The sequence below is a fragment of the Oncorhynchus masou genome, chromosome 31, assembly GCF_036934945.1.
Source record: "Oncorhynchus masou masou isolate Uvic2021 chromosome 31, UVic_Omas_1.1, whole genome shotgun sequence".
Taxonomy (NCBI): Eukaryota; Metazoa; Chordata; class Actinopteri; order Salmoniformes; family Salmonidae; genus Oncorhynchus; species Oncorhynchus masou.
In genome coordinates, this window is record NC_088242.1 from 69,913,680 (window position 1) to 69,933,124 (window position 19,445).

The 19,445-nt window shown below is 42.9% G+C and overlaps 1 protein-coding gene across 8 annotated transcripts in view; it reads left to right on the forward strand.

The window, feature by feature from the left end:
- Nucleotides 1-19,445, forward strand: part of LOC135524350 (protein FAM107B-like) — a 30,718-nt gene that overhangs the window by 7,881 nt on the left and 3,392 nt on the right. For 5 of the 8 annotated variants that reach the window (XR_010452937.1, XR_010452936.1, XR_010452932.1 and 2 more), the window contains exons 2-4: nt 7,318-7,492; nt 9,081-9,237; nt 14,646-14,821. Coding sequence is in view for 1 of the 8 variants with exons in the window: in XM_064951806.1 (XP_064807878.1) it covers nt 7,318-7,492; nt 9,081-9,237; nt 14,646-14,765 (452 nt within the window). In the remaining 7 variants the exon portion in view is untranslated. Of the gene's footprint in view, nt 1-7,317; nt 7,493-9,080; nt 9,238-14,645; nt 15,662-19,445 lie in introns of those variants that run through there. The other 3 variants (XR_010452933.1, XR_010452935.1, XM_064951806.1) reach the window with 3 other exon arrangements.

Consider the following 19,445-nt stretch of genomic DNA (forward strand, 5'->3'; position numbering starts at 1 on the left):
ACACTCGGTGCCTCAGAAAATCTGAGTTTAACTAAGAACAGACAGTTTGTCTTCCGAGGCTTCAGAGAGACATTTGGTTTTAATGTAGAACTGGGTCTGGCGAGTTAGTTAGTTCGTTAGTTAGGTTGGTTAGTTAGTCACTTAGAATGAGACAACGCTCCTATCAACAGGAAATTGTGAAAGAGTACACAAAGTGGAGCCATCTCTCTGTACAGTGTGCAGATTGCCGCACAGGAAGAGGTCTGGGTGTGGCACAGGGAGGGAGAGAACATCTCTCTGCAGATTGGTTTCTGTACAAAGCTATCTATCCTAACTCAATACGCTCGTAACTGATTCAGCCCTCTTATGAGTAGGCTTATATTGAATACATTTTATGAGCAAGTAACTATCATGTGCTGTACACTGCCCGTGTGTACCATGTAGTGAGTTAAGTGCTTAGGTCATGGTTGGGAAATCCTGTTGCTGCAGTTTTCTTCCCAGGAAACACCAGTTTGCACATGCTGCAGGTGACGACAAGAACTGTGTGTTTGAGAACACCGACATTCTCTGTGCCGTAGACATGATTGTTGTTGTGTGTCTTCTGGCTGGTAGCTGTAATAATCTCTCAGCATTAGGCTGACACTGATAGGATGTGTGTTGTACTTTTTCACTATTCCCTGTGGAATGACATCCGGGCTGAATAGAGTTCACAAACGTTCCATTTTGGGTGTTTCACTGTTTCAGTATTTCTAATGTTAGAGGGCTCTGACTCTGACACAGATCATGACTCACACGACTCCCGCTGTCATGACTCACGCTGCTCTATGTGGGTGTGTATCCTGAGAAACATTTGATTGTGTATCGGCCCCCACCCTACTTTGAAACTGGGGAGGGGTGTTTCCCAGCAATCATTCAGGGCTGAGACCCTAGAATTCTCTGCTATTCTCGCTCTAGGACAGGAAATACAAACCAGACCGCAGCCCCCCGAAACTCATTCTAGGTGGATGTGCTGAGTGAGAAACAACATCTGCACTGCTAAACACCACTGGTCCACATATAACTCTTTCTCCACCACCTCCTCAACCCTCCATCCGCCTCTGTCAGTTAGAAGGCTGTATATCTCTTTTTTAATCAGGGATTTCTTCATGACTAAGTGTGTATGTGTGTTGTGGGGGGGCAGGGGGTCATATGGTAAAGCAGGCCGCCAGCTGGTCTCTCTAATGAGGACATCGGCACCACATGGACGAAGAGGAAGGGTTTTATAATCTCTTACTTTCTTTCAACCTATGACCTCGCACGAAGCAAGTGTCCCCACCCCTCATTCTTTGAGTCTTTTGGTCTGAATCATCTCAACTTCTTCTCAATTGTCATTTTTTTCCTCCATCAACATGGAGACCAGTCATCACTCTCACCATCATAGACACAAGGCCAACAACAGGAAGTGGATGTGTGCGTGAGTTTAGCTGTTAGTTCATGCAGTCCCAGTGAAGGACAATCTGTTCTGATGCAGTAGCCCTGTGCAGTGCCAAGACTGTCATTCAATTAACTCTAATGCCGCCCGATAGTGTAGACTCAGTGACACACACACACACCTACTTTTTACACACTCAGTCACTCCATCCCTTCCTCTCTCTCTTGCTCCTTATAAATGCAAACACAAGTGAACACCCTTGAGAAAGTACTCACCCATTAGTTCACTCACTAGTATTGCTTTGAGATGTTGACAGCCTCTGATTGTAATGAATGGGCTAGTTCTGCTCTCTTTCTCTCAATGTCTCCATCTCTGTTAATTTTGACCTTTCACCCCTCTCTCCCGCCCCCTGGTTTCCCAGTGTCCCTTACACACAGCATAACGTAGAGGTTGTGGGAGGGTTCTACATGGAAAGAGTAAACAAGAAGATGCATACCAAGGTTTAATTCCTCTTCTCTCTATGTATGTCAGTGTCATCTGACCACGTAGCAGTGTTTTTGTAGAGTATTAGTTCCTCTGTAGTGAGGTTGTCAGGTCTGACTGGAGAATCACACACTTGCCATCTGGTTCCTACACCTATAAACATGAAAGAGCTGCTTTAATGGGGATGCCTGGAATAGCAGGAAGTGCACTTCTAAAAAGTCCTCTACACTCACACTGCTGAAAGCTGTTTATTTCTTTCAGCCTAAAATCATATTTCGGTCATGGTGTTGACAAGATGCTGTATGTCCCACAGGATAAGATGGGAGGGCATGTGTGTTTTTCTCTCTCTCTCTCTTTCTGTCTTTTGCTCTCTGTGACAGTATTGTAGTGAGAAAGTCTTGTGGCAGCATGTCACACTGCCCTGCGCGCCCAAGACTGCCGTGCAGCTCCACAGGACTGCCACACAGAGAAGCACGATATTGAACTTCACTCAACTTTCTGAAGTTTTCCCTGTTAACACAATCAACATTTACCTTTTGCTGTGGTAATTGTGATCGAATCAACGCAATATTAGCCACTTTCAATGCAACATACCGAAACAAAACAAACTATGTTAGAGATTTTGTTGTAGGCAGAACTCATCTGTAGGATTCTATTTCATCGACGGGGACGACTCAGGCCATACCTATACTCTACACAGACCGGTGCAGCATATCCAATCAGAGCTGCATTAGAACTATATGCAAATAGACCATTGCCATATATGAGTCTGTGCAATTTACTTTGAACTGAACTGTGTTTACAGCATGAGCAGTCGTGAGTAGATGCGCTTGTTTTGAGATCAAAGTGAGAGCTGCATGTAGCCACGTAGGCACATTTTGTTAATATCCTTTGCTAGTTAGTGCGTTATTAGCCCAGTTATAGAAGTTAGCAATTGCTTCCTACAAGAGCCCAAAACGTGTACATTTCCAGACATATTTGAAAAGCGAGTCAGATAAAGATTTGATTTGTCTTAAAAGGGGCAGTGTTGTATTTTGAGACGGCTTATTCAAGACTAAGTAGTCAATAGAGGGTAGCATAATTTGCCTGATTCGCTGTCATTTATTTTGTGGTTTCTTGCATCAAACATTCCTTGTCGGAAGGACAAGTGGATAAACAGGTTAATGTCAAGCCCTGCATTTTTTTTCTTCTAAAACGTGTAGGCCTACATTGAACACCACACATTGGCTGCTACTGTAGGTTGAATGATAGAACAGCTATTTCCATGTGTTATGGGATGCATTTTCTCCATTGATTTTCATGGTAGGGCCACTCTGGTAGGCCTATATTATGATCAAATAGCAACAGTAGCCTCCTTGACCACTGTTAAACCGGTAACTTAAAGCGAGTACAGCCTCAGTGGTCACAATAAAAAGCGCACTGGAAGTTGCACTGAATTTTCACAACTTTAAAGTTTGCGCTTAGCAGTCTGTCCGAGGCAAGAAGGGAGAGGACATATCTCCACACTCTAAAATGGCTTCCTTCCCTTGTATCCTCTCTAAAACCACAGATAGTGCTGGAAATCTATGTTTTCATCAGTCAGGTCATGCCAGATGATTGATCATGAAGAAAATGAGATGAGGTGGGGAAGCCATTTTAGAATATGAAATACAGCCCGTCTGGGACTAGCCTGGGCCCTTTCAACTCCCAATGTCACTTACTCTTCCCCTGGGGCAGAGAGGAAGTGGCACCAGATGTGTTAAGCGAATGGATGCTTTCTCAATACCCCCAGCCTGGTTGCTCCACTACCCCCTGCTGCTCACACTAACGGGTATTGCTTTTGATATACTCAGCAGCAACACGCATATACAGACACACACACACACACACACACACACAGTGTGCCCTGTTTACATGTATTGTATATCCGCCTATCACGCCTACACTGACACTCTTGCGCACTCACACCCACACACTCACACTAACATAGACACACTTCTGCACATGCCCACCCACCACTTATGCTGCTGCCATACTGTTTACCCTTATTATTATTTATCATGCTATCAGTCACTTTCTCCTAATCCCTGCCTACATGTACATATCTACCCCAATACTCCTGTATTCCTGCACATTGTACATTTGGTACTGGCACTGACCATGTATATAGCTTCCTCTCTTATTTCTCGTGTTTTTAAAATTTTATTTCTTGTACTTTTTTTATATTGAATACTACACTTTTGGTTGGGGCTTGCAAGTTAAGCATTTCACTGTACTTGTGCATGTGACCTAAAACTTGAACACAGGCACACACTGCGTATTGCCTTCATGTGAAATACATAGGGGTAATGTTTGATTTATGACAACCAAACATTTTTACCCCCACAAGGTGTAAAACACAATGGCTGTTTTCTGTCTCCCATAATGAGATGGACATCGCCGGAGAAAAAGATCAGTCAAAACGTGAGAGAGATGTTTTTCTTATTATCCACCTCTTTGTTATGCAACTGGCTCTTTGTTCGTCTCTGGGATGTGAGGCCTCTAATGTTGAGATGTAAACATTACAGCTCTCCTCAGTGGCCCCCTTCACCAACCGCCCCCTAGTGAGTGAGAATGACGATCATAATCAATAAGTTTAGATAGCTGGCCGTTAGACTGGTAAGTTAATCTACAAATTGTTAGCTGACATTGCTAATTGAGTGACTGTGTCAGTGACTGACATTGCTAATTGAGTGACTGTGTCAGTGACTGACATAACGAGAAACTACTGATGCACAACCACAGTTCTAAATCACACCTTGTGTATTCTACTATTCTAACTGTCAACAGTAAATTGAGAACCTGTCCGTACTGTATTACAGCTCCATGCTCGCCGCTTCCCAGCGTTGTTGTTTCTTCAACATATAGGTCTAATTAAGTTTTTAAAAAATGGTATGTAGCCTAGCATGCCTATGTCTCAGGTGACATAAAGCCTATGTCTTTCCAGCATGCCTATGTTTAGCAATGTCTCAGGTGACATATTTTGGGCCCTGTAGCCTAGCATGCCTATGTCTCAGGTGACATATTTTGGGCCCTGTAGCCCAGCATGCCTATGTCTCAGGTGACATATTTTGGGCCCTGTAGCCCAGCATGCCTATGTCTCAGGTGACATGTTTTGGGCCCTGTAGCCCAGCATGCCTATGTCTCAGGTGACATGTTTTGGGCCCTGTAGCCCAGCATGCCTATGTCTCAGGTGACATGTTTTGGGCCCTGTAGCCCAGCATGCCTATGTCTCAGGTGACATGTTTTGGGCCCTGTAGCCCAGCATGCCTATGTCTCAGGTGACATGTTTTGGGCCCTGTAGCCTAGCATGCCTATGTCTCAGGTGACATGTTTTGGGCCCTGTAGCCCAGCATGCCTATGTCTCAGGTGACATGTTTTGGGCCCTGTAGCCCAGCATGCCTATGTCTCAGGTGACATGTTTTGGGCCCTGTAGCCCAGCATGCCTATGTCTCAGGTGACATGTTTTGGGCCCTGTAGCCCAGCATGCCTATGTCTCAGGTGACATGTTTTGGGCCCTGTAGCCTAGCATGCCTATGTCTCAGGTGACATGTTTTGGGCCCTGTAGCCTAGCATGCCTATGTCTCAGGTGACATGTTTTGGGCCCTGTAGCCTAGCATGCCTATGTCTCAGGTGACATGTTTTGGGCCCTGTAGCCTAGCATGCCTATGTCTCAGGTGACATGTTTTGGGCCCTGTAGCCTACGCTGCATGATGATGATGAACAAATCATGAGAATACTTCTTATGTCAGGCTATGAAATCTTACCACTACCTAAGTAATCTACACACAGTTATAAAATCCCATTTTGGTGTTTTTGGCCTACTTACAAAAGTCATTCATGAATGCACCTATTCTTGGAATGTGCTAATTATACTCCTGGCTGACTTTTAATCTCTGAGAAAGAGACAAGCTTTGTCATTAAAGTTATTTCCAGGTCAATAAATAAAATATGAACTGTGTGTGTGTGTGAGGGGACGCTGTGTACAGGTAATAGCACATTTCATCATAGTTCATTCCAACCAGCCGCTTTGCTCTAACCTCAGTAGGACAGCTGCGCGCACAGGGAACACAGCAGTAGTGAATCTCTCCTCCCCTGTCTAGTGTTCAAATTGAGCTATTTCAGTGGGAAGTCTGTTAGCTTATTCTGACTTTAAATCAACAGTTGAGATGGCTACTATGAAGAATACCAGTCTTCCCTCACCTACTGCAGAGTAAATTGGAGAACCTTTGTTAGATTTCCCAATGTCTAGATAATTTGACACATTTTAACCAGTCTTTATTATGCTTAAATGTGTTACCGGTTAAAGTAACGTTTTCTAATGAAAGGACAATGGGTGGGATTTTTGCATATGCAGTGTGAGTTTTGCTATTGTTATGCAGACTGTCTGTGTCATGATAACTCTTCATATGGTTTTCATGCAAAGTACAATAAGAAGATTTGGTATGATAATATGGCATTGTCTCCAGGGAGAAATGGTCTTAAATAAACATGCTGTATATATTATCCATACATTTTACATTAATTTGGTGGCTGCAGGAAATTGTACTCTGATCTATATAGATGATCAAATCTATGTAGGACTAATGGAAATGTGTAACCTTCTATTTGGATATTCAAATCAGTTTGTGAGAAATTGAGAATAGCTAATGGGACTACTCCCTATTTGAGTTGATAGCTGATTATCTTAGGGACTGTATTGTATGTCTGTAATCAAGTAATTGCATCTCTGGATGACATTTTAAATGTAGTATATCCATATAAAAGTGATATTTTGATGGATATAGGCTTGTTGTTGCGAGCAGTATCTGTGAGACCTGTGAGCAGCGCCAGCTCTAGCCTTTTGGGGGACCGAAGCAAGATTTGGTTGGGGGGCCCCTCACCTTGTGGCACAACATTTTAGTGGCCCCCCTTTTGACAGGAGTGAAGAATTTGTTTTAAAGCACATTTTCTGTAATTCTACACATTTTCTAATCACTTAGTCATTCTCATGCAGGTATATTATTAGCATAACATATCAAAATCAATGGGGTCCCCTTGGGGGTCAGGGCCCCTTGGCATGTACCCTATGTGTCCGGTAGGTATTCTGCAATAAGGTGACAGCTTATGTAACTTATGCTTGGAACCAGCCCTGCCTGTGAGAGTCTCTATGCAGATGTTTGCCTCATTCTGGAGAATAGAACATTCCTCTAGTGTAATGGAATGATTATGTAACTCCAACCTCTCAGTAGTGAGGGTCGTAATGTCTCGGTGCATTAAACAGATGGATGTCTCGATAGCATCCAGAGCTGAAGCCTGATTTTTGACATGTTTGTGTGAAAGAGAGCTGGTATAGTTGACCATTAGAGTGTGTAAATGAATCCATGAATTGAGATGTATAATAAATGACTAATAACATATTGAATCCCGTCTTCTCTCCTCGTCAGATCGGTGTGTGGACCCAGGTCTGTCTCTGTCTCGGGGCAGGAGTGTGATGGCTGAGCCGGACTATCTGGAGGGGGACTGTGAGGAGATGATCAAACCCAAGAAGCTGTTGAACCCAGTCAAGGGCTCCAGAAACCACCAAGACCTCCATCGAGAACTCATGATGAACCAGAAGATGTAAGGGGACTGGGAACAACACTGGGGCAACACACACTTCTCTTCCTTCTCCTGTTTCTACTACATTTTATTTCCCAGCTGTCTATACCCTGATCTTCGTCTTAATCGAGAGGGCAACGGTAACGTTTCTATTCATACAACACCAGTTTATCTTCCTTTTGACTGACTCACCCAGGGCAGGTCACTGTGTTGTGGTAGAAATACATCCTGGCTCAGACCGTGGATGGATGAGATCCAAGCCATTAATGAGGTTGACATGAACAGTATATAACCCTGGCGTTCAACTCTGCACACAGAGGTTCAAAGGTTTATCCTTGCATACCGTTTGATTGTGTTGATTTCCATCTATTGGTTTCTAGTGAACAGTTCTGCACTTGAGTGGATGGGTAGAATAAATGGATGGATCTCGGTGAATTGAGAAAAATATTTTTGGCTGAATGGTTTTGTAATGCCTTGAGTTGCCACTTGGGAAAATGTAAGTTACAGAATGGACCGTGGCTGCAATTCACACTGGTTATGCGTGTGTGCTTGCATGCATGACTGTGTGAGGCTTTGATTCACACCATCAGTGCTGAGGCTCAAAGGGTGTCTTTTTCCTCTCACTCTGAATGGACAGATGCTCAAAACCTTGTTGCCATGTTGTGTTTATGTATGTAATGTATGTATGTATGTATGTATATATGTATAAACAGTGTGTACTGTTGACAGCTGTACATCACTGTGTCTGGCCTGTTAGCACGCTGCACAGAACCAAGCGCATTATGGACATGAACACAGAGCTCTGGAGTATGAAGGATGGGAAGAAAGGAGAGGGGTGAAAGGATGTGAGGGGGAACTTGAGAGGATTTTTTTACATTTGGTTTAAAGTGGATTAGTCATGGTGGTGGTTATGATGATGAGAGCCAGGGATGGTAAGGAACGTTCTGTAAGGAGGATTAGGGAAAGGTGGATACCTAGTCAGTTCCACAACCGAATGCATTCTACTTTGAATCAGAGCGGTGCGTGGAGCTGCCTTAATCAACTTCCACGTCATCAGAGCCCAGGGAGCAGTTCTTGTTGGGGGTTAACCGCCTTGCTCAAGGACAGAACGGACGATTATTACTATTTGCCGGCTCAGGGATTCGAACCAGCGACTGTTCGGTTACTGGCCCAACGCTCTTAACCAGTATGCTACACCATCCCCTTCAGAGTTTCTTACTCTTCCCTAACTACCTATGTTCTAACTGTAACACAAACACACTATTATGCTGCAGTTACTTATTAGATAACTAGCTGACTACAGTGGTGGCTGGGGTCTGTGTTTATGTCATGGCAGAAGGCAGAGACATTTTGAAATCATAAAACCCCCAACCCAACACAGGTGCGTAACAACAAAATGGAAGCGCCTTTTTCATCAATGTCATGTCTATCAGTAAGGGGACTGCTCAAGTCACAACAAAATGGAAACGCCTGTTTCATCAATGGCATGTCTATCAGTAAGGGGACTGCTCAAGTCACTTCTCAGAATTTGGAGTAAAAGAAAGGGAGAGTTATATTATGAAAGAGGATGTTTGTACTAACAGCTCCTGCGATTGGTTGTTTCTCCTAGGGGCCTAGCTCCCCAGAACAAGCCAGAGCTCCAGAAGGTTCTGGAGCTGAGGAAGAGAGAGCAGGTTCTCAAGGCCCAGAGGGAGGAGCAGGAGGCCCACACCAAAAGGAGCGACCTGGAGATAGAATTAATGAAGAGACAACAGAAACTAGAACAGGTAAACACATTCACACACACACATGCCTCCGCACACACACTGTGATACTTACACACACCCAACACTGTAAACCTACAGGTAACTGCCAACATAATGAAATCACTTGAGTAAATGAGGGATACAACGTACACTGAAAGCAGGTTATTCCACACAGGTGATTCCTGAGTTAAATAAAGGACCAATGAAGCCGTTTTTATCTGGGTAACAAATATACTGTGATTTTTTTATTTATTTATTTATATATATATATATATATAACCATTTTAATTGAAAATAACAGGTTCTTAGCAAAGATCAATTTCTCAAGCAAGAATTTTGTTAGGACTGTCTGGGAGTGGTCTGAGTGGGAAAGGGAAAACTAGCTATTATTGGAAGAGGTTTGGAATTCTCTTATTGGTCTAACTAATTTACCGCCTGGTGACAACACTAATTGTACACTTATGGGGGATTTTCTGGAGCCGCGCCTGATACTGAATGGTGTTGAATCCCTCCAATAAGAGTTCCAGACACTTGTAGAATCTATTCCTATTAGGCTTGGGCAATATACTGTATACCGGGGTATTTTGAAATACTGAGGGTATGATTTTCAATACCGTTTAAAAATATATGATTTTATTTTGGGGGAGGTTGGGGGTGTATGATACGCCACTGCTTATAACTATAAATGAAGTATAACTATAAGAAATCTAAGATGTCAAATAAATCCTATCCAGCTCAGGGCTGCAGGTATCCATTTGGTTTGCTAACTTACTAGCTAAGTGGTTACAGAAGATCCATTCAATCCCCTCCTCGATCAAGATCCCTGTTGCTTAAATAGTTTTGTGCATAAAAAAAGTGTAATCTAAAACCAAAATGAAATGATATCCAGTTTTTTTTTATCACCTAACCCTAATGCCAAGGTGCATTGAAGCTGTTCTGGCTCATGGTGGCCCAATGCCTTATGAAGACAATTCATGACGGAGTGTGAGAAATCAAATAAAAGTTAATTGGTCTCGTACACAGATTTGCAGGTGTTATGGCAGGTGAAGCAAAATGGGTATGTTACAGCTCCAACAGTGCAGTCGAATGTCTCGCAAATATACAAATAATAGTAAAAAAATCTAAACAAGAAATAACAATCCAAGTAGATATATTTGTGAGCATGTGAGTATCCAGAGTATAAATATGTGGTACGTATATAGTTTGGAAAATAAAATGGTATGTACAGTAGTAGGTATATTAGGATGAGCTACATTGAGAATACAGTGTATTCGGAAAGTATTCAGACCTTGAGTTTTTCCACATTTTTTTACGTTACAGCCTTAATCTAAATAAAAACAAATCCTCATCAATCTACACAACACACCATATTGACAAAGTGAAAATGTTTTTTCAGAATTTTTTGCAAATTTATTACTAATAAAAAAACAGACCCTTTGCTTTGAGACTCGCAATTTAGCTCTGGTATATCCTGTTTCCATTGATCAGCCGTAAGATGTTTCTACAACTTGACTGGAGTCCACATGTGGTCAATTCAATTGATTGGACATGATTTGGAAAGACACACACCTGTCTATATAAGATCCCACAGTTGACAATGCATGTCATAACAAAACCAAGCCATGGGGTTGAAGGAATTATCCATAGAGCTCTGATACAGGATTGTGTCGAGGCACAGATCTGGGGGAGGGTACCAAAAAATGTATGCAGTATTAAAGGTCCCCAAGAACACAGTGGCCTCCATCATTCTTAAATGGAAGACGTTTGGAACCCCCAAGACTCTTCCTAGAGCTGGCTGCCCGGCCAAACTGAGCAATCAGGGGAGAAGGGCCTTGGTCAGGGAGGTAACCAAGAACCCGATGGTTACGCTGAGAGACCTCCAGAGTTCCTCTGTGGAATCTTCCAGAAGGACAACCATCTTTGCAGCACTCCACCAATCAAGACTTTATGGTAGAGTGGCCTGATGGGAGCCACTCCTCATTAAAAGGCACATGACAGCCCACTTGGAGTTACCAAAAGGCACCTAAAGGACTCTGACCATGAGAAACAAGATTCTCTGGTCTTAAGAAACCAAGATTGAACTCTTTGGCCTGAATGCCAAGAGTCGTGGCTTCAGGAAAGCTGGCACCATCCCTACATTGAAGCATGGTGGTGGCAGCATCATGCTGTAGGGATGATTTTCAGCAGCAGGGACTGGGAGACTAGTCAGGATCGAGGGAAAGATGAACGGAGCAAAGTACAGAGATATTCTTTATGAAAACCTGCTCCAAAGCGTGCAGGACCTCAGACTGGGGCGAAGGTTCACCTTCCATTAAGACAACGACCCTGAACACACAGCCAAGTCAATAAAGGACTGGCTTCGGAACCAGTGGCCCAGCCAGAGCCCGGACTTGAACCTGATCGAACATCTCTAGAGAGACCTGAAAATAGGTGTGCAGCGACGCTCCCCATCCAACCTGACAGAGCTCAAGAGGATCTGCACAGAAGAATGGGAGAAACTCCTCAAATTATAGGTGTGCCAAGCTTGTAGAGTCATTCCAAAAAAGACTTGAGGCTGTAATCGCTGCCAACGGTGCTTTAACAAAGTACTGAGTAAAGGGTCTGATTACTTATAATAAAAAAATGAAATTATATTTATTGCAAAAATGTCTAAATCCCTGTTTTTGCTGGGTGAGCCATGTGAGAGAGAGGTGCTTGGGAGAACACAGACGGGACAAGGGATTTATAAATATTATATTCAGCCCAAGAGCACAATAGCCACTGGCCACAGAAGGCATGTACTTTTTTAGGGGGCATTACGGCCACGCAAAGGGGATGCCGCCGGGAAATTTGAGGCATTACCAAGTACTTGTCAAATTGTGAATGAGAGACTGATGAAGTGTGTGCAGCCTGTGCAAAAAAAAAACAACTAAGCAGGGCTCATGCCTTCATTAGTTGCATCATGCAGCCTTGTACAAATCAAAACATATAGCCCAACATTTGTATCGCATCTAAAGTTACATTAATAACTCTAAATTAAGCAGATAGCAGGACTTGTTTCTTTGTGAACTGCTCAACACAGAGTAGCCGAATGCATGCACTCCCTCAAATCGTTTGGAGACAATATCCTTTCTATTTTTTTCAGCTATGTTCAAATATATTCTTGATACTGTTTGTTTCTAAATAGATTAAAAACTCACCAATGATTAGTAAAGCTCAAACCAAGTTTATTTACTCAATGGGTCAAACAGCTGAAAGACTAAGACAGGTTTCGTCCACACAAGTGTATGTGTGTGTGTGCGTGTGTGTATATATATCTCCCAATTTGGGTTAAGTATCCTCCTTCCCTCTAAACATTACATCTTTATTGCTAATTAGGAATTTAAGTGATGCAGACAATAAACTGTTCCTTCTCCCTTAATGTGACCTGACCCTGGCCCCCATTCCTCACTAATCCACATCTCTCCACCTTTATCAGTGACTGCAACCATGTGATTGCCTTTCCATTACTCAATACATTCCAAGCTTAATTGCCTCCACCATAAACATTCATCCTACAGATAACCATTAACTTCTGGTGTAGAAACCAGACCATAGCACTCCTCATTTCCATAGGATACCTGATATTTAAAAATGTTTCAAGTTTAGGAGTCAGAACCCATCAATACTATAAAATGACATAAAAGAATGCCACAGAAATCTAAGCAAATCTTGTCTGCCAAATGAACTAGTGTAGCCCATAGCCATATGCAATAGCCAGATCAGGGCCTAACATAAGGACAACTCAGAGTATGCTATTCTGTTCTTCTGAAATAGATTACATTTTCTTCATATCATGTTTCTTTAGACCAATCTAAAATAAATAATGGATTTGTTGTGTATGCTATATTACATGGATTTATTTGACTTTTTAAAAAATCTACCAAAATGTTCCAAAGGTCTGCATCAGTGGCTTGTAGGCTATGCATGGAAGCCAGGTGATGCTAAATGTATTTGTTAATTACCGTGAGATTGGCAGTTATTTGCTTGACAAACACAGTCTGACAAAATTGTATGACCACCATAGCCCAAGTCTCACACACAGGTCACCCTGATACAATACTGGCAGCTCAACACACACACACACACCTAAACTCAGCAGAAAAAAGAAACGTCCTCTCACTGTCAACTGTGTTAAGTTTCAGCAAACTTGACGTGTAAATATTTGTATGAACATAAGATTCAACAACTGAGACATAAACTGAACAAGTTCCACAGACATGTGACTAACAGAAATTGAATAATGTGTCCCTGAACAAGGGGGGGATGGTAATAACAGTCAGTATCTGGTGTGGCCACCAACTGCAAGCAATGCAGTGCATCTCCCCCTCTTGGACTGCATCAGATTTGCCAGTTCTTGCTGTGAGATGTTACCCCACACTTCCACCAAGGCAACTGCAAGTTCCCGGAAACTTTTCTGGAGGGAATGGCCCAAGCCCTCACCCTCTGATCCAACAAGGGTACTACGTGAGGGAGGAGGATGTCTTCCCTGTAACGCATGTCATTGCAGGCAATCTCAACGCTAACAGGATCAGTCCGATGATGCTGTGACACGCCGCCCCAGACCATGACGGACCCTCCACCTCCAAATCGATCCCGCTCCAGAGTACAGGCCTCTGTAACTCTCATTCCTTCGACGATAAACGCGAATCCGACCATTACCCCTGGTGAGACAAAACCGCGACTCGTCAGTGAAGAGCACTTTTTCCAGTCCTGTCTGGTCCAGCGACGGTGGGTTTGTGCCTATAGGCGACGTTGTTGCTGGTAATGTCTGGTGAAGACCTGCCTTACAACAGACCTACAAGCCCTCAGTCCAGCCTCTGTCCGCAATAGGCTGAGAGTCTGAGCACTGATGGAGCGATTGTACATTCCTGGTGTAACTTGGGCAGTTGTTGTTGCCATCTTGTACCTGTCAATCCTGTGCAGGTGTTTCACATGGTCTGCCACTGCGAGGACAATCATGTCCGTCCTGTCTCCCTGTAGCGCTGTCTTAGGCGTCTCACAGTATGGACATAGCAATTTATTGACCAGGCCACATCTGCAGTCCTTATGCCTTCTTGCAGCATGCCTAAGGCACATTCACACAGATGAGCAGAGACCCTGGGCATCTTTTTTTGTGTTTTTCAGAGTCAGTAGAAAGGCCTCTTTAGTTTCCTAAGTTTTCATAACTATGACCTTATTTGTCTACCGTCTGTAAGCTGTTAGTGTCTTAACGACCGTTCCATAGGTGCATGTTCATTAATTGTTTATGGTTCATTGAACAAGCATGGGAAACTGTTTAATGCCTTTACTCTGAAGAATTTTGAAAGATAGGGTCCTGAACAAGGGAAGTTTATTTTTTTGTTGAGTTTACAAGCTAAAATGTACTTGTACTAATATTTAACCTAACATACTTCTCTGTCTGTGTTTAGCTGGAGTTGGACCAGCAGAAGGATGAGGAGGAGCAGGAGAACACCCCTGAGTTTGTGAAGATGAAGAGCAATCTTAGGAGGACCAAGCAGGAGGCTAATGGGGAGGAACGTACCACCTAGGGGCCCACGGGGGGGAATGTTTGAGAGAGAAGGAGAGGGCAACTGTGTACATAGAGGTATGTTTGTGCAGAGTCTATGGCACATGTCATCTGAGGTGGAATTCACTTCCTGATTCTGATTTTTCTGACCCTGTTGAGAAAGACTACAGACAATTGTCTGCCTACTAAATACCAACAGTACTACATATCTTTGTCTGCTACAGCACTCACCACAGGCAGTGACCAAAGAAACGTAACCACGTCAGCTTCTCTCACCAACAGACAGACTTTGCAGAGAAGAGAATCCCCTATAGACTACTGACTGCTTTGTCTGCCTGCTGTATTACTCACATCAGCATCTCCACTCAACACAGACAGAGAGGAGACTTAACATGGACACAAAACACGGAACATGCTACACATGGACAGTCAGCCAGTCTTCTTGGAAGCCTGATGCAGGGACAAACAGAACCCACACAGTTTCCATTCCCTCTCTCCTTTCTGCTCCTCTCTCCGGCCACAAAGTTCTCCTTCTGTTATTGTTGTCGTTTTCATTTTCAGAACCCAGAATAGAAATGCGGACACTGGATGGACTCTTAACTGTGTTTTGTAAAAATGCCAAATTAATGTGCTGTTATTTATGTTTGTTTGTAGTATTTTAGCCCCATGTAGGGAGTGTGTGAGACATCTATTTAGTTTTACAGGTCAATGTGTGGAACCTGAGCAGGACAGGACGAGTGTTTGTGTGAAAAAACACCCAGGTTACTTTTTTATTTTTTATCTCCAACATACCACTTCCTCAGCTAATGCTATTTGAAGCAATACTAGAATCCCTTTCAAGTGTGAGACTTTTCTTTCTATAATTATAATGGTTTCTATAATTTTTTTTTGTATGAATAAAAGTGACAGTAAATCAGTGGTGGTGGTTGGAATAATTGTTCTTCCTCTGTCAACCATGGTTACCTGCAAGGAAACACGTGGCGTCATCATTGCTTTGCAAAAACAACCCGCTGAAGCAGCAAATTTCGTGGAAGTGCATATTTGTCATTCTCAAAACTTTTGGCCACGACTAGGATTTCCAGGTCTGTTTAGCAGTAAACTTCTAGATATGGCTGGCTAGCTAGCTAGCTAGCTTGCTAACCTAGCCAATGAAATGTGTGTTTTGTGAGGGAGAGAGAAAGTCATATAAATTATGCTAGTTACTACCCCTGGTAATTTGGCCAAATAACCGTGTGTGAGAGAAATAGTAATAGAAATTATGGTTGACACTTTCCCTGATCAATTGGTCAGATAAGTGTGTCTGTGTGTACAGTAGATGACATGTCCATGTTCGCTATAGTTATGCTAGGTGATGGTTTGGCTTATGTACTCATGGCTATGTAGAAGAAGACTGTAGGAGGGAATGGAGAGGACTCACGGACAGGTATCAGAGCGAGGGGCAGAGACGATGATGTCCGGGTCAGCAGCTTCAGGCACTTCTGCTACATTTTCTATTTTCTGGATCCATTTATTGTGCCTAGGGCAACAAGTGGAAATTTTACAGCCAGACTCTCCAACGTTATCTGTAAGTGCGACCACTTCCTTCACCGGTGCAGCTAGACAGTCTACGTCATCTTCAAGTATGTCCACCACCGGTGCAGAGTGACCCTCTACGTCATCTTCAGTATGTCTACCACCGGTGCAGAGTGACCCTCTACGTCATCTTCAGTATGTCCACCTACAGCGTGACCTCTATGTCATCTTCAGTATGTCCACCACCGGTACAGCGTGACCCTCTACGTCATCTTCAGTATGTCCACCACCGGTACAGCGTGACCCTCTACGTCATCTTCAGTATGTCCACCACCGGTACAGCGTGACCCTCTACGTCATCTTCAGTATGTCTACCACCGGTACAGCGTGACCCTCTACGTCATCTTCAGTATGTCTACCACCGGTATTTAGTAAACATAAATCTCACCTTCTATGGTATTATGTATTGCTTGTATGTGTTGTTTTTCTCTTCCGTAGCAGAGATGGAGTCAAGATAGCCGACCAGCTCACAGGAACGACAGGAAGGAGAGAGGAGTTGTTGTTTTACCTCCCTCATTTTTCCTTTCACACACGTGTCAATTCTGTCAATTTATAAAGTTAATTGTTACTAAATTCTTAAAAGAGCATTCATTGTTAGTGTTACATAGATTTCTAAATTGACTGAAGTGAAAATCACACACCAGAGAATTCACAGATGCTCTTGTTGGGATAAAGGTGAATAGATTGCTTTAATTTAAAAAACCCTGAAATCCAGGGTATTGGAACTGTTTGTTATGGCTACACATTATTTTCAGAGATAGACACAAACACTGCTCTTCTCCTCGAGGCACCTCACCTGTCCAATGCCCTGCCCTTTTATCTCCCTCTGCCTGAGGAGGCTGTCGAGAAGAATGGTGGTGGCTAACCATAGGAATGGAGCCAAGGCAGATAGAGGGGAGAAGGCAGGCAGACTGGTGAGGGGGTGGGTTGACTGTCTGTATTACTGTCTCTCCATGGGAGAATCTAAACCATAATTCCTTGACTCCTCACCACCTTCTCAAAGCTCCATTGGAGAAGGTCAGAGAGGGGGAATGTCAAGTTCCTTCATACTGACCTCCAATGGGTTTTCAGTGGTAGGTCAGGACAGAGGACGGAATCAAAGGAAATGCAACTGAGATTTTCCAACTGTCCTTATTCCGCTTACCATGTCCTTGTTAGTAAGTAAATAGTTACTCAATACTTAAGATAGGATTTATTATTAATTGTACATAGATTGCATGAAAATTGACTGAATTGAAACTTACAAACTGGAGAATTCAGCGGCTCTTGTTCTTTTACAAGACTGAAGGTGAAATGTGTGATTACCTGTATTGTGGCTACGCATTCCCTTTTAGTTGTGCCAAAAATACATGCTCTTGTTTTTCTTTTATAGATTACAGGTGATTTGTGTGTTTATCTTCAATTTAATTTTTACTTTTTACACGTACATACATGCGTGCGCACACACACACACCCCTTTCAATAATGCACATACCAGTCATGTTCTTTCCTGTACTTTCTCCTGTAATGTTTTTCATTTCATTTGTTTCTTAGTATCTCAATTAGATCTGCAAAGGTGTACAGAGGAAAGGGTCTAAGACAAGATGAAAGTAAAAACCCAATCTCTTCCTAATTCATTTTTTTGTCCACCTGCATTTTGTTGTCAGACCAGTGAAGATGGTGGAAAACTGTACTAATTGAATTTACCCTAGATTACCCTTTCCCATTGTTATCAACCTAACTGTATGTCGTATAACCTTAATTAGAGCTCCTGCTCACCTGATGTACCATGCCAGGTACATATAATACTGATGTTAGAGGGAAGAGGTTACAGTGTGGTCTTTACTCTCAAATTCACTTAATGACTTACAAATGAAGAGAGACAATGAGCCATTAAATAATCTGAGGAATTTTATTTTATGGACAACGGTGGATGTTTCTTTAAAATAACCTTCACTCCACCGCATGCTGCCATGGGACTTCACCTGCTGGCGATGAGAATTGTGGTCAACTTCTCCCTCACCTGGAGTGCCTGTCTGCGGTCGTTGTTAGTGACCATTTGGCAGTTGGGGAAAGACAAAAGACAGGAACTCAGCAGCTGGCCCTCCAGTTTTTTTGATTACGTGACATACACTAAGGCATTTTTGGAAGAATAGATGGATGAAGTTCAATTCATGATTAATATACAGTAATTCACCAATACATTTCTTGGTAGTCCAAAACATATTCCTATCAGGTTGTAAAACACAGCTGGCCTGGTACATTGTTTGCTGCCTCTGTTTGGAAGGCACTGTTTCAGTTTCAATGACTATGTTTTGGACAAAAACGGACGATGTGTCAAACTAGAAAGGGCAATGATCACAAGTCAGTCATAACAAGGCTAATATGCTACATGTAGCATATCTATTTAGGTAGTAGCAAGCTAAAAACTCAGTCTAACATTAGCTAGCTAGCCGCTAGGTGGACTTCATGTCATTGGAGGAGTGGGTTAGTGAGTGACTTTCACTTCTTATCGCTTTTCAGGGGCTACAAAACTAGTGATGCACATGTCATTATATAGCAAGAAATGTGGGTCATATATAATATATATATATATATACACACATTGTGTGTGTGTATATGTGTGTGTATATTCATACACATAGCTCATATATTATACAGCGCTAAGCTAATCTGCCTGACTCAAGTCATTTCACGTACCGCTGCTAAAACAGGAACCAGGTCACTCTCCCTGCAATAAAACTACCCCCTCAGCTCTGATGATTCACGACCCCCTCTGCTCTCCTGTCTCACTGTCCCCTGACACACAAATATCTTGTTGGATAAAACACAGACATCCCCCCTCTACTTGTCGAGTGCTCAGAGCAGAAGACTCTGCTCTGCACCAATGGGGCTCCTGCTATGGCTAGAGCAGATCCGCCTCCAACTCTTCGGGACCAGTCAGAAGACCAATACGACAAGACTCCACCTACATATTCCATGTATAAAATCTGCTGTGACCAATATCTAAGTCTCTTTTTCACCTGACTCCTTACCGAGTTATATGAATGAGATCCGTGCACGTTAAACTGCGGGACAAGATATCTTTTGACTCAATAAAACTGCCTTTTGTTACAACTGAAATCCACTCTGTCCAGCGCCCGTGATTTGG